The sequence below is a fragment of the Mobula hypostoma genome, unplaced genomic scaffold (genome assembly GCF_963921235.1).
Source record: "Mobula hypostoma unplaced genomic scaffold, sMobHyp1.1 scaffold_56, whole genome shotgun sequence".
NCBI classification, from domain to species: domain Eukaryota; kingdom Metazoa; phylum Chordata; class Chondrichthyes; order Myliobatiformes; family Myliobatidae; genus Mobula; species Mobula hypostoma.
In genome coordinates, this window is record NW_026948269.1 from 524304 (window position 1) to 538403 (window position 14100).

Consider the following 14100-nt stretch of genomic DNA (forward strand, 5'->3'; position numbering starts at 1 on the left):
CGAGTCATTTGAATGACGAATGTCACAGTATCACCTGATGACATGTATCACAATAAAACACGTTATACTTATGTTCTGAGCGCATAAAAGAGATCGAGACCAATATTCCAGGAAGCTGTGATAATAAAAAAGTTACGCACCCACGCGAACTTAGAAGCGTCTTGTGGACGGCTTGATGAACGTTCTTTTCTGGGGAAGTCATAGATAGAATATCGTGGCCACCTACTTACGGTTTTGAAATATCAATAAGCTTCAAAGAGTGCAGTGATAATTTGAAAGGAAGAGTTCAGGAAATGAACAGGATGAATGCATGCAGATTTTCTCCACCCAGCGTCTATATTATAAACACTATAGAGAGGGTACGTGGATACTGGAGAGAGAGTGCAGAAGAGATTTACCAGGATGTATCCTGCATTGGAGAGCGTACCTGAGGAAAACAGGTTGCGTGTACTTGGCCTTCTCTCCCTGTAGTGATGGAGGATGAGAGGTGACCTGATAGAGGTGTACAGTTGCAGATGATGAGAGTCATTCATCGTGTGGATAGTAAATGGTTCTTTTATTCCCCCTGGGCTGAAATGGTGAACACAAGATGGTATAGTTTGAAGGTGCTTGGAACTAGGTACAGAGAGCATATCAGACGTGCGTTTTTCACATAGAGAGTGGTGCATGGAATGCACGGCCGTCGGCGGTGGTGAAAGCGGGCACAGTACGGTTTTCTAAGAGCCTTTTGGATAGGTACATAGAGCTCAGAAAAATAGAGGGCTATGGTGTCGGGTAGGTCTGGAGAATGTCGAGAGTAGATTGCATATTTGGCACAGCATTGTGGACTGAAGTGCCTGAAATATGCTGTAGACTTCTATCTTTTATGTTCTATCCTTTGAATGAATTTCCAACTAGAGCTCTTAGGCTTGGGGAGAAAGTTGAAATATGCAAGAAGTGTATGTAGAAGAAGATATTCACCCAGAGGGTCGAGCGAGTGTGAAAGGAACTGAAAGCGTAACTGGCAGATGTAGATTCAATTGGATCATTTCAGTGGAGGTTGTGTAGGCACGTGGATGAGAGAGGGACAGAGGGTGCAGATAAATGCGACGGGGCGGAGGATCACAGAGGGATGACCTAGATGGAGCCTAATTCTCTGTAGTAATATTCTGTGACTTCATGGTTACCTCTGTCCCATTTCCCTAGTCAGTGTCTTCTCATTTTCCACTTCGTCACCAATCTCAGTATGTGCAGAACAGCGGGTGTGTTCAAGCTCATCTTTCAAGCTCATTTCCTTCTGCTTTTGTAGTACAAACTACGCCGTGCCTATTGTGGAATTCGTACCGATGAGCGGCTCCCGGGCTTATAGGGAAAGTACAGTCTCACCACTCTGCATCCTGTGTGGAACTTGTACCAAAGTGCAGCCCTCGGTTGCCTGGAGAAAGTCTCACGTCTGTATCTGTCGTGGAACTGGTATCGATGTGCGGCCCACGGCTCACTGGAGGATGTCTTACCTCTCTGTATCCATCGTGGAACTCTTAATGGTCCGTGACCTTCTTCTTATTTGAAAATATCACAGTGCTGATAAAACGCTTTCCACTTTCACACTTTGTACACGATTTGTGAGGCCGACTGGGCTAGTCTCTCCGTGTGATTAACCTTTAAGAACAGGCATTTTAGAAGTTTCTCCAGATGTTCCTCCGTGCTTCTCACGTCTAATGACATCTTGTCCTACATAACATACCTATCATACTGCAGAATCAATACCTCACATGTGTAATCATTAATAACATTTACAGTACCTTCACAGCAGGAGATGGGTATGTGATTTGGACAGAATCTTCGTGCAACTTATCGTTCAGAGGAGAGGGTTGTACGGTCAATGTACCAACGAGTAACAGAAACATCAGTGGACATAAATACATTTGTTGTTAGTTTCGTACTCGCATCAGGTGTCACCTAGAGAATAAGGAGAAACATTCACTCCTTTTTTTTTTATTCATTGCATTGGGCCGTGTTTATATTTCCGGGCGCCCGCATATTTTTATTTTCGTATATCTAAAGGAAATTTAGTGTTGTTTATTTTCAAGTCCTGTTACAGAATTATATTTAGTGGGCTCGTGGATAAGGAACCGCGATGACTAAAATAGGTGCAGCTTGTGTTCAGTAGGTTCAGATAATGGAAACCACGGGGGAACATGAGAACGCCGAGCATTCATCGCCTTTACACAACCGATATGATTTTCTCCGATGTCTCTTACCTGCAATAAAATAGAGAATATAATTGTTAAAATACCCTTCACACGTGTAAACATACGTTAGGTATGCCTAACCTTTGAAAAAAATCTGTATTCTGCGAATAAATGTGTAAGCTTTCTGTTGTCAGGCGTGTGAGGATGGTTTTTCAGGATGGTCAATGAGAGGTATCTAAGGACGGTATATTTACCTGCTAGAAAGTGTTGTTCTGCCAACTCTGCAACAAAATTCCAGATGGTGTCTCTCCGGTGAATACAATTACTGTCATTGTCATCCTGAAAATGTGGATTTTGTACTGGTCAAAAAAATATCGTAAACATTTTTTATGCTAAATATCATCAACTACCACCAGCAATGAAATACTAACGGCTCAGTGAAACGTGGGTCTTTCCCCTTCAGGAACACTTATACATATCCTTCATTTTATCAGTTTAAAATCTCCCTGTCGTTAACAGGAAAACATCGTTCTCTTGCAAAGCTCAGATTTGATACTTTTTAGTGCATGCTATGAAAGTGACTAATTATTAATATTTATCAAATTAGCAGCTCAAGTTTCGTGCCAAAATAAAATCTCCAAAACTCTTCATTTTAAAATGTTATAAACAGTAAGTTATTTGTACCTCTGGTGGCGGGCTTGTCGTACTCTACCCAGAGGCAGCTCGTCCAATTCAACGGAGGGCAAAACAAGGCACAGAAGGCGTCCCGGCATCCACCGCGGCCGAGGAAGTCTCCAATCTTGACGTTCTTTCCTGCTATTGGACCAGGACTTTAGACCCGAGAGAGTGGAACTGCCCCGGTGCAACGGATTTTTCACCCTGAAATTCTTCCTTCACAGGCTACGCCTCCGTCGGAAACGACGGACAATCAACACTAATAAACAGTAATTGAAAGGGAACTAGAAGTAAAACAACAAACCAAATCATATAGGACATAATCCATTGATATTCTTCCAGGATTTTACCTAGCACGATTTTCACAATCATTTCGGGTATGCATTTGTTTGCTAGCTATGATTCTGCATATTCCATAGAAATTGTCACCACGGCTATTTCAAAGAAAGACGTTTTCATTTTACCGTCAATGGACGCATATAAATATAGTAGGTAAATAGGTGCATAGATAGATAGACAGATTGAGAAGGATTACATTTATGAGACAGAAAATCTGATTCCGTTTCTGGGCAGTGAGAAGAAACTGGGATTATTTTCCTCCTTCTAAAGGATCCATTACTGCAGTGAACAGGACTATCACAGGTGTACAGAAACATAACTGCCCACGCGGTGTTATCAATGGTTATTCTAACATGCCAGTGACCACATGGACAATGTCTCTGCTTGGCCAGATCCCTCAATTCTGCAATGTTATTATCACATCACATTTGGTCCCAGGATCTCTCCACACAAAGCGTATCACTGCTTATTCAGAACCATCTCCAAGTATACTGGTAAATTCATTGTTTGTCCAACCTCAAGATGGACACAGCGAAAACAGGATGTATGACCAATAAACCTTAACACTATCTCTATTTATATAAAAATTGCTGTTCGGAAGAGGGAATATCGTAGTTGATTGCGGTTTTTTTTTCCTGTGGGTACGAGAGAGAAACTCAGTCAGTGAGGGAGAGGTAAATGTCATGTGGTTCTGTGAAGCGGCCGTTGCAGCCTGTGCCATTGTCAATCTGTCGGTCTGACTCTCTCTCTCTCTCTCTCTCTCTCTCTCTCTTTCACACATATATAACATTGCATCTGATGCTTGTCTTTCTTTCATTCACTTTCAGCCATCCTGCGTCGATTCACCTCCCAATTTATTAGATTATGAAGACATGCAGTCCTCTTTTACTGTCATTTAGTAATGCATGCATTAAGAAATGATACAATATTTCCTCCCGTGTGATATCACAAAACACAGGACAAACCAAGACTGAAAAAAACTGACAAAACTACATAATTATAACATATAGTTACAACAGTGCAACAATACTGTAACTTGATGAAGAAGCCCATGTGCACAGTAAAAGTTCAAAGTCTCTCAAATGTCCCTCATCTCACGCAGACGGGAGAAGGAAGAAAAAACTCTCCCTGCCATGCCCGATCACAATCCGTCTCTGAGTCATCCGAAAACTTCGAGCCTCCGAATCAGCTCTCCGACACCAAGTACTGAGCACCATCTCTGTACGAACGATTCTCCCTCAATCTCGGTCGCCAACAGCAGGAAAAGCCGGGGATTTTGAGGCCTTCCCTCCGGAAGATTCCCGACCGCGCCGTAACGACAGCAGCGAGCGAGCGCTTCTGGAATTTCTCCAGATGTTCCCCTGTGCTTTCACGTCCGTCTCCATCAAATCAGAGTTTAGAGTCCTGTTTCTAATATTTAAGCGGTCTTCGCATTCCTTTGCCGATCGAAGCATTTCTTCGTAATTTTCATTTGATCTCTTGCAGGTTTGAGATGCTCTTAAATGCCTATTACATCAGTAACATGTCAAAATTCTCCGCAGAGCTTTGCCAGCACTTTGTGTGTGTTGCCTTGAATTTCCAGCATCTGCAGATTATCTCATGTTTTGTACATCAGCATCGTGATCATCTGATCACTGTCATCCCGTGTGTGTGTGTGTGTGTGTGTGTGTGTGTGTGTGGGTGTGTTTGTTTTGTGCGTGTGTGTTTGTGTGTGTGTGTGTGTGGCCAGGATGATGTTGAAAGTGCAAAACCGCAGGGACAGAAGTTGGGAGTCGGACGTGTCGTTGAACTCTGTTTACAAATGGATAATTAGCGAAGACAAAATTGAAATCTGTAAATGTGGCTGCTTTGGGTCTTTGTCAATAGAACTCCGACATTCTTTTCAAAAGAACACACATAAAAGTTGCTGTTGAATGCAGCTGGCCAGGCAGCATCTCTAGGAAGAGGTACAGTCGACGTTTCAGGCCGAGACCCTTCGTCAGGACTAACTGAAGGAAGAGTGAGTAAGAGATTTGAAAGTTGGAGGGGGAGGGAGGGGGAGATCCAAAATGATAGGAGAAGACAGGCGGGGGAGGGATGGAGCCAAGAGCTGGACAGGTGATTGGCAAAGTGGATATGAGAGTATCATGGGACAGGAGGCCTAGGGAGAAAGAAATGGGGGAGGGGGAAGCCCAGAGGATGGGCAAGAGGTATAGTGAGAGGGACAGAGGGGGAAAAAAGGAGAGAGAGAAAAAGAATGTGTGTATATAAATAGATAAATAACGGACGGGGTACGAGGGAGAGGTAGGGGATTAGCGGAAGTTTGAGAAGTCAATGTTCATGCCGTCAGGTTGGAGGCTACCCAGACGAAATATAAGGTGTTGTTCCTCCAACCTGAGTATGGCTTCATCTTTACAGTAGAGGAGGCCGTGGATAGACATATCAGAATGGGAATGGGATGTGGAATTAAAATGTGTGGCCACTGGGAGCTCCTGCTTTCTCTGGCGGACAGAGCGTAGGTGTCCAGCAAAGCGGTCTCCCAGTCAGCGTCGGGTCTCGCCAATATATAGGAGGCCACATCGGGAGCACCGGACGCAGTATATCACCCCAGTCGACTCACAGGTGAAGTGTCACCTCACCTGGAAGGACTGTCTGCGGCCCTGAATTGTAGTGAGGGAGGAAGTGTAAGGGCATGTGTAGCACTTGTTCCGCTTACAAGGATAAGTGCCAGGAGGGATATCGTGGGGGCGGATGGGGGCCGGGGTGGGGGTGGGGGGACGAATGGATAAAGGAGTCGTGTAGGGAGCGATCCTTGCAGAAAGCAGAGAGTGGAGGAGGGGGCGTGGGGGGGGGGGAGAGAAAGATGTGCTTAGTGGTGGGATCCCGTCGGAGGTGGCGGAAGTTACGGAGAATTATATGTGGGACGTGGAGGCTGGTGGGGTGGCCGGGAAGGACCAGGGGAACCCTATTCCTAGTTGGGTGGCGTGAAGATGGAGTGAGAGCAGATGTGTGTGAAATGGGGGAGATGCGTTTGAGAGCAGAGTTGATGGTGGATGAAGGGAACCCCCTTTCTTTAAAAAAGGAGGACATCTCCTTCGTCCTGGAATGAAAAGCCTCATCCTGAGAGCAGATGCGGCGGAGACGGAGGAATTGCGAGAAGAGACAGGGTGAGAAGAGGAATAGTCCAGATAGCTGTGAGAGTCAACAGGGTTGTTTCCACTGCCACATGTCCAGTCCTGGTATTCAGCATTCTTGGGTTGGAATCGAAGCCAGCCACTGTGGATTTTGAAATCTGGATCTAAAAATAAACCGCTGTAGGATTCATCGATAGATTTCCTTTAACGCAGATTTCCTTTCCCGAGGTGGGTAACCGGTGAGGCAATGCCTAGGAATTTAGAAGTGCTTGTCTTCAGTCGGCTGAATATTTACATCAGAGACAATGAATGGTGTTCAATTCCCATGTTTATTCAAGTGACTGTTGTCAGTTCGTCAGCGGCATAACCGTATCTCTGGAGACTGATCCTTGGGATAAATCAGAGCCGTTTTGAATGCATTAGCTCAGAGTTGCTGAAGGAGCTGTGAATTCAGAAGCAAGACAATTGGCAGATTATTACTGAAATGGGGTATCCAGTCCTTTTGCGGATAGGAGAAGTTTACTATCCATTTATTTCAGCCTTTGGAATTCCCGGTAAGCCGTAGTATCAGCTGCCGTTGGTGGGAATTGAAGTTAAATGCCAACGTAGTGATCGTTTCTGTCGCTGGTTTCCACGGTCACATGTTCAGTCCTGGTGTTCGGCATTCTCGGAATGGAATCGAAACCAGCCACAGTGGATTCTGATGTCTGGATCTAAAAATAAAACGCTGTAGAAATCATCGGTGGACCTCAGTGGGGCAGGTGGATTTCTTCCAGCGGTTTATGTTTTAATGATGTAATGCTCGGGTCTCTGTGCTTTTGGTCTCGAAGCAGCTACACTGCATTTGCCAATATTGTGTTTATACTGCTGTGGAGATGATAACAATTGATTGTCTGCATTGCTATGTCAGCGGTCGTGTGAGGTACGTGTAATGATCAAACCATCGATTAGTGATAACGATTTAGGAAATGTGATGAATTCCATGTTGCAGCATGGAACTTGAGGATTTTTAGTAAATGTGTGCGGTGTGACAGAAAGTAAAACAGTTGATGGACAACACAATGACGTCGCTGCTGATCAATACTGTGAAGTGTATTCTATCATATCCACATCTGACCCCTCGATAGACATTTGACTGCGTCACCGAGTCTGCTACTGGACGTTGAATCCCTCTCCCCGGCTTCCCTGTGATGGATTCAGTCGGAGTCTTCGAGTATATCTGTGAGGCTGTATCAGTCTACGCTGTGACTGCTGCCTCGGACAATGTTCCGTTGTAAAATCAGCGAGGTGAGAAATGCTGGAATAGGGAACAAACACGGGGAATGCTGGAGGCACAAGGTAGCATCTATAGAAAGAGAAAGTCGTGTCATAGGGACTCTCTGTAAACAGTTCAAACAAAATACACGCTGACTGCTTTCCCACATATTCTATTTTGCCTGGATGAGTGGTTCCGGGATTTCCTGTCTCTGTTTCGTTGTTCGGCTATTCTGTCGCTGACAGGGAGTTGCATGGAAGTTGATGATTGCCTAATGCAAGAATCCCGCCATCAGCGTCCAGATTTATTAATTTCATTCATATCAGACGCGGATGACGCCGATAGAAAATGTTCCAACCAGTACTAACTCTGTTACCTAGCTGTATCTTTCCGCTGCCCCTTCGCATTTTGGTCATCAGAAAGGAATCTGAATTCAAATCATTTGGCTTTATTTTTATGCATAAACTCAGTCAGCTCTTCGACATTTCTTCACCCTTCTACCGCTAAATGCAGCATTAAAGTCCAAATATTACATGATCCCCGAAAACTGCTGCATTGGGTTCTGCTCAGTTTTTTCTCAATTTGCTATTTTCTGTCTCTCTTCCAGCGAACCTGGTGGCGATCGTAATCCTGTCCCGGGGAAAGTGCGGTCTCTCCAAATGTGTTACTCGCTACCTGGTGGGAATGGCAGCGGCCGATCTCCTGGTCGTTATCTCGCAACCGCTGCTGATGTGGACTGCTTGGATTTATTTTCCACAATCATTCCTGTTCATCACTCCTGTGTGCAGTCTCGCCAGATGGTTGATTTTTGCGAGCACCGCGGCCTCTGTCTGGCTGACTGTCGCTTTCACCGTCGATCGATTTGTGGCTATTTGCTGTGAGAAGCTGAAAACAAAATATTGCACCGAGAGAACGGCGGCTGTGGTTATCGGGACAGTGAGTGTGCTGGCCTTTTTGGAGACTGTCCCCTGGGGCTTTACTTCTGAACCTCTTGTAATAATTGATGGTGTTCCCTGGTATTGTGTTCTTACATCGAGCTACAAATACTCTTCTTCTTGGGTGGTATTTGAGATGTTTCACCGCATTTTTACCCCTTGTGTCCCATTCTTTCTGATTTTGTTGTTCAATATTCTGACAGCCAGGCGGATTCTAGTGGCCAGTCGAGCCCGCAGGAGGCTCCGGGGACAAAAGAGCGGAGAGAATGACAAGGACCGGGAGATGGAGAACCGACGCAAATCCATCGTTTTGCTCTTCAGCATAACCGGTAGTTTCATATTGTTGTGGGTAACACGTTTGGTATTTTATATCTATCAACGGATTTCAATGAATTTTGTTTATTATTCTGTCATGCATCCCGTTTACATTGTAGAAGAGACATCGGGAATGCTGCATATCATCAGTTCCTGCACCAACACGTGTATTTACGCCCTGACTCAGAGCAAATTCCGAGAGGACCTCAAGAATGCGGTGATATACCCACTGAATTGGATTTTGAAACTCATTCAGCGGATATAAATAAATGCTGTGCAGTAGTACAATTCAGCTGCTTTCATGTCCCTATTCTGTACTCCCACTTGTGAGTAAACGGAAACAATACGATGAACAGAGTTACAAACAAAGCATGAGAAACTCTGTCGATGCTCGAAATACAGAACACACACGAAATCATGAAGATTGTCAGCCCGAATAGTTGAATGTTTACTCTTTTCCAAAGTTGCCCCCTGTCTGCTGAGTTGCTCCAGCATTTTGTGTGTGTTGCCTTACAGTTATAAAACAGCTATTTACAGTTGATCCCGACGGCACCAGTGGCCTCAGCATTCCAGAAAAATCCCCTTTGCATCTCACCCTCGCCACACTGAAATTGAATCTTGAGGCTAACCGGCCACCACTTCTTCCCGATTCAGACAAAACTGTCTGTTTTTGTAGTATAATTTCGTCGGTATCAAGCACTCCTGTTCCCATCATTACCCGTCCTTTCCTTCACGATCTTTTTCTCTTCTGTCTCTACCTGTAGTTTTTCCTTTTGTTTTCCCGTTTGAACTAACTTTCAGTGTCAGAATTTTAGCTCTCAGAGAAAGAGTTGCTGGGGGTGGGGGGGGGGGGGTGGGCGGGGTAGGTGTGGTTGGGTGGAAGAGGAGATGCTGTGAACCCAAGAACAAAAGACACAGTGAAGAGAAATGGGAACTGATATAGTCTAATCCTACACACAGTGCTGGAGGAAACAGGACTGGAGAGAGAGAGAGAGAGAGATCCAATTCTGCTAATGGGTGTCTGCCCAAAACGTCCACAGTTTACACTTTTCCATAGATGCTGCCTGGCCTGCAGAACTCCTCCAGCGTTTTGGATTTCTAAAATCTGCAGAGCTCCTCTTGTTTGTGTTTGGTCTAATCCTAGTCAGTGTCAACGAGATGCTTGGCTGTGCCAACACAGAACCGACCCTGGACAAAGAACAAGCGAATAATGGTTGAAAGGACAGTGTTACAGAAACAGACACTTGATAATTAATGGAACAGATGCTCAGTTCATTTTGAACTCATGCAACTGGAAAATTGGAGGATCTCTCTAAACTAACGCGATCAGAGATATTATTGTTTATACAATTAGAAAGGTGATGAGAGTAGCGGCAGTTTGTTTTCAGATATTAAAACTCCAGATGAAACTGAATTGAGGAATCAATCTGAATCCTTCAGTGGTTGGTCCGTGATGTCAATTAATGTTCATCGTGAGCGGGTAATATCTAAATACAAACTCTAAATGTAAGCTTGGTTAAGACGGGTAATAGGTAGTGAGGATACTCCTGTTAATTGTATAACCATGACTCCTGGCATTAATGGAGGCTAAATCTTTGAGGGGAATTCTTCGCAATAGGGTTGACAAATATTTGTAGAAGCATAATTAGAGACAGTCAAATGGCTTTGTGAGGGTAAGATCATGCCTTACGCACCTGAATGACATTCTAAGGGGCTGACAAAACAAAGGCTAGAGTGGTGGATGCTCTGTGTATGGAATTGAGGGAGGCGCTTGACAAGAGCCCCACAATAGATTCATCCAGAACATCGGGAGACATGGGACTGATGGAAACTCAGCTGCCTGGGTTTCGACTTATCTTGCCCAGTGAGTATGGGACTGGCAGTAGATGGGGAGTTTCCAGGAGATCTGCTTTTTCTGATGTTTGTAAATGACTTGAAAGAGGAAGTGGATATGTGGGTTGGTAACTTGCAGTTTGAAGCTCCACGTAGCGTAGCGCTTAGAATCAAACTATCCCAGCTCGGGGCACTGGAAATCGGAGTTCAATGCTGGTATTTTTCTGGAAGGAGTTTGTATGAAATCCCCGTCATATTTATGGATTTTCTGCCAAGTTAAAAAGGGAAGCAAAACTTAGCGATTAGGCTCGGGTAACATTGAGGTTGCTGGGCTCCGCGGCTCATTGTTCATCACTTCATCTCTAATTGAATGAAGGACACCGATGTGCTGTTGTTGTGCATAGTGTAGAATTTCATCATAGGTTACAATGGGACATCGACACGGTGTAGAGCTGGGCTACGATGTGATAGATGGACTTCCATGAGTAACAGTACGAGCTGATACACAATAAAAATTTAAACTGGATTACAGAGTACAAATGGCAGATTTTATCACAGTGTGAAGGATCAGGGGAGTCGTGCTATGCAAGTCTATAGATCCTTCAAAATTTCCAAACAAGTTAATTGAGTAGCTAAGAAGGTTTATGGCTTAAGAACTGGCAACTCCGGAAAAGTGATCTCACTATTACTTCCCGTATCACCGGCTTAAGAGGGAAAAGATGCTAAGGAAGAACAGGTACTTGTGTGGCTAACAATTTGTGCAGGAGGAAGGGCATCGTATACACATATTATTGGGCTTTCTTCGAGGTTTGGTGGACTGGGGTAAGAACATTGGTTTTACACCTGCACTGAAAGGGAGTTGATATTCTAACTGGGAAGTCTGATGTATCTGCCCTGGCATTAACATGCGGCATGTGCAGGCCTGGCCTTGGGGGTTGGGCGGGAGAGTGGGAAATGGAACTACAAGTGAGTAAATAGGATTGAGTAAAAGGTAGAGACGAGATCAAGGAATGCCAAAATGAAGTCCAGCCGGGACCTCGTTAATGAGCCCGGTGTCTCGGAGGGGCTGAGGTGAGGTTATGTCAGTAAAGGTGTGTAACACTTAAGACAGACGTGCTTCGAACCTGGATTAGTACGTGACACAGTGAGCCAGCTATTACAGAGCTCTGGTTGAGAGAAGGTCAGGGCTGGTCGCTAACCATTCCAGAATTCAGATGATTCGGCCAATCCAGAGGCGGGGGCGGGTTCTGTACTGCTGATCAGGCAGAATGTCAGAATGTCCCAGGTCCGAGATCATCCCATCGGCTTCATCAGTAACATGATGCAGGTAGAGCTCAATAATAAGGAATGTGCACTCGCTCTGATGGTGTTCTACCTGTAGCCTGTAAGAGAGAGGAACAGACGGGTCGGGAGGTTATGGGCTGATGTAAAAGCAATCATGCAGCTATTGCGGGTAAATAATCACTCCAACATTACTGGCATTCCCTTATCCCTTGAGGATGGCTGGGGCTTTATGGTTCAGATGGGTCCTAGAATGTTTCCTGAAAGAGTATTTAGATGGACGACCAGGGAGGGAGATGTGTTTAACTTAGTAGTATCAGTAGTATAATTCTGGAGGTTCTCAAACAGTTTTTTGATAAGGATAAGACTGGAGTTGCAAGCGGATAAATGTAAATTCGGTGAAGGATAATTACAGTAGAATTGAGAATCGACTTGCAAACTAGATTATCCCAAAACTAGAATAATTCCAACCATTCACAGGATGACAAAATATGTGTACACCCCTAAATCTGCACACTCCTCTCATATAAGTGTGCACCTCAAATCCAGCGACACCCCCAAATATGCGTGTACCTCCAAGACTGAGTGAAAGACATTCTAAGGAACAGGATATATAAGTCAATTGTCATATGGTAAACTGGATTTTCAGATAACACCTGGATTTGGAGTGTGAGTGGACAGCGAAGTAGGTTATGAAAACTTTTAGCGTGAGTGAAGCAGCTGGAAAGACGGGCTGAACATTTTGAAGTTGGAATTTAATGTGAAATTCCGTCGAGATGGGATCTAGTGTGAGCTGTTGCACGTTGGCAGGACCTACCAGGGCAGGACTTATACAATTAATGGAAGGTAATTCAGATATTCAGGAGAGCTGAGGGTTCTGAGAATACAGTTCCAGAATTCCTAGATAAGGTCATAAAGATAATTTTTGCACACACGCCTTCATATATCAGAGTACCGAGTACACGAATTAAAATGTTATGTTGAAGTTGTGTGGGAAGTTATTAAGGATAAGCATGGAGCATTGTGGGCAGTTCAGGTCACATATCTGCAGGAAAGAGATCAATAAACTTGAGAGATTACAGAGATAATTTATAATGATGTTCCAGAAATTGATGGGCTGAGTCAGAAGGAGAGAATTAATAGGTCTATTCTCTCCCAAACTCAGGCACTCTCCCCTCAAGTTAGGAGAGACTGGAACAAGAGTTCATATTTTAAAGGTGAAAGTAGACCACGAGAGGGAACTTCTTCACTCAGAGGGTGGTATGAACGTAGCCAGAGGAAGTGGTGAATGTAGGCTCAATCGCAACATTTAGGAGACACTTGAATGGGTAAATGGATGGGAAGTATATGAAAGGCTATGGTCTTAATGCAGGTCATTGGGACTAGGCCAGAAAACAACTCGGCAGAGATTGGAAGAGCCAGAGAAAATGTTTATGTGTGTGGTGTTCGATAACACTGCATCTAATCCCAAACAATCCTGTCCAGTAAGTTCCTTGCCCCGAAGCGTGACTCAGCAGTTGATATTTTCCAGGATAACCCATCCCATTTTATGAATAATGGAATACCATTTATCTCCGCTTTTTGGTATCTTGCTTGTAGCTACCGAGGAGGGGTCCTCAGAATTCTAATCTCCCGCTTCTCCAAGTAATCTGTAAGTATATTCCGCCTGGCCCTGGAAAATTATCCACCTTAATGCTCTTTAAGAGACAAAACACTACCCCCTTAGAGGTCCTGTACTTAAACAAATTTAAAAGACACTGTTGGTAACTAAAGGATAGAAAAGGTTCGATCAACGACTTTTACGGCACGGAAAAGTCTCTTCAGACCCAGTGCCTTGCGACTGAGATGTACATTCAGGCAAATTTCTGTCCCAGGGCAAACAGGACAAACGCAGGCAGATGGGAATGTTTTGTATGGCACCTGAACGCCATGGAAGGGGTAGGCCGAAGGGCCACTGTCAATGCTGTAATGGAAATGTTGTCACCGAAAGGTCGACTCTACTCCTCTCGATAGATCCGACCTGACCTGCGAAGTTCCGTGAAAATGCTGCATTCAGCTCTGGTTAGCATTCTATATCAATGATGCTTTGTGCTGGAAGACTGCAGAGGAAGTTGACCAGGACTGGGGCTTATGTCATGGGGAAGATCGGTATGTGTTGATATACTGTGTTGATCTAGAAGGGG

At 44.5% G+C, this 14100-nt stretch overlaps 2 protein-coding genes across 2 annotated transcripts in view; one reads left to right on the forward strand and one right to left on the reverse strand.

Annotated features, from left to right (window-relative positions):
- Nucleotides 1–2036: 2036 nt before the first annotated feature.
- Nucleotides 2037–14100, reverse strand: part of LOC134342269 (zinc finger protein 239-like) — a 102848-nt gene continuing 90784 nt past the window's right edge. The window contains exons 2-4 of the transcript XR_010016988.1: nt 2856–3105; nt 2426–2510; nt 2037–2240 (exon numbers count right to left, since the gene is read on the reverse strand). The gene's annotated coding sequence lies outside the window, so the exon portion shown is untranslated. The remainder of the gene's footprint in view (nt 2241–2425; nt 2511–2855; nt 3106–14100) is intronic.
- LOC134342280 (probable G-protein coupled receptor 139) lies at nt 7886–9068 on the forward strand. Its single transcript, XM_063040249.1, has 2 exons — nt 7886–7913; nt 8161–9068. Exons 1-2 carry the CDS (start codon nt 7886–7888, stop codon nt 9066–9068), a joined length of 936 nt encoding a protein of 311 aa, XP_062896319.1.

Bases quoted from the DNA above. Each gene is read 5' to 3' on its own strand.
- LOC134342280 (XM_063040249.1), top strand. From the start codon at position 7,886: ATGACGCCGATAGAAAATGTTCCAACCA. The intron at 7,914-8,160 runs GTACTAACTCTG...TCTCTCTTCCAG, and splicing joins GATAGAAAATGTTCCAACCA to CGAACCTGGTGGCGATCGTA.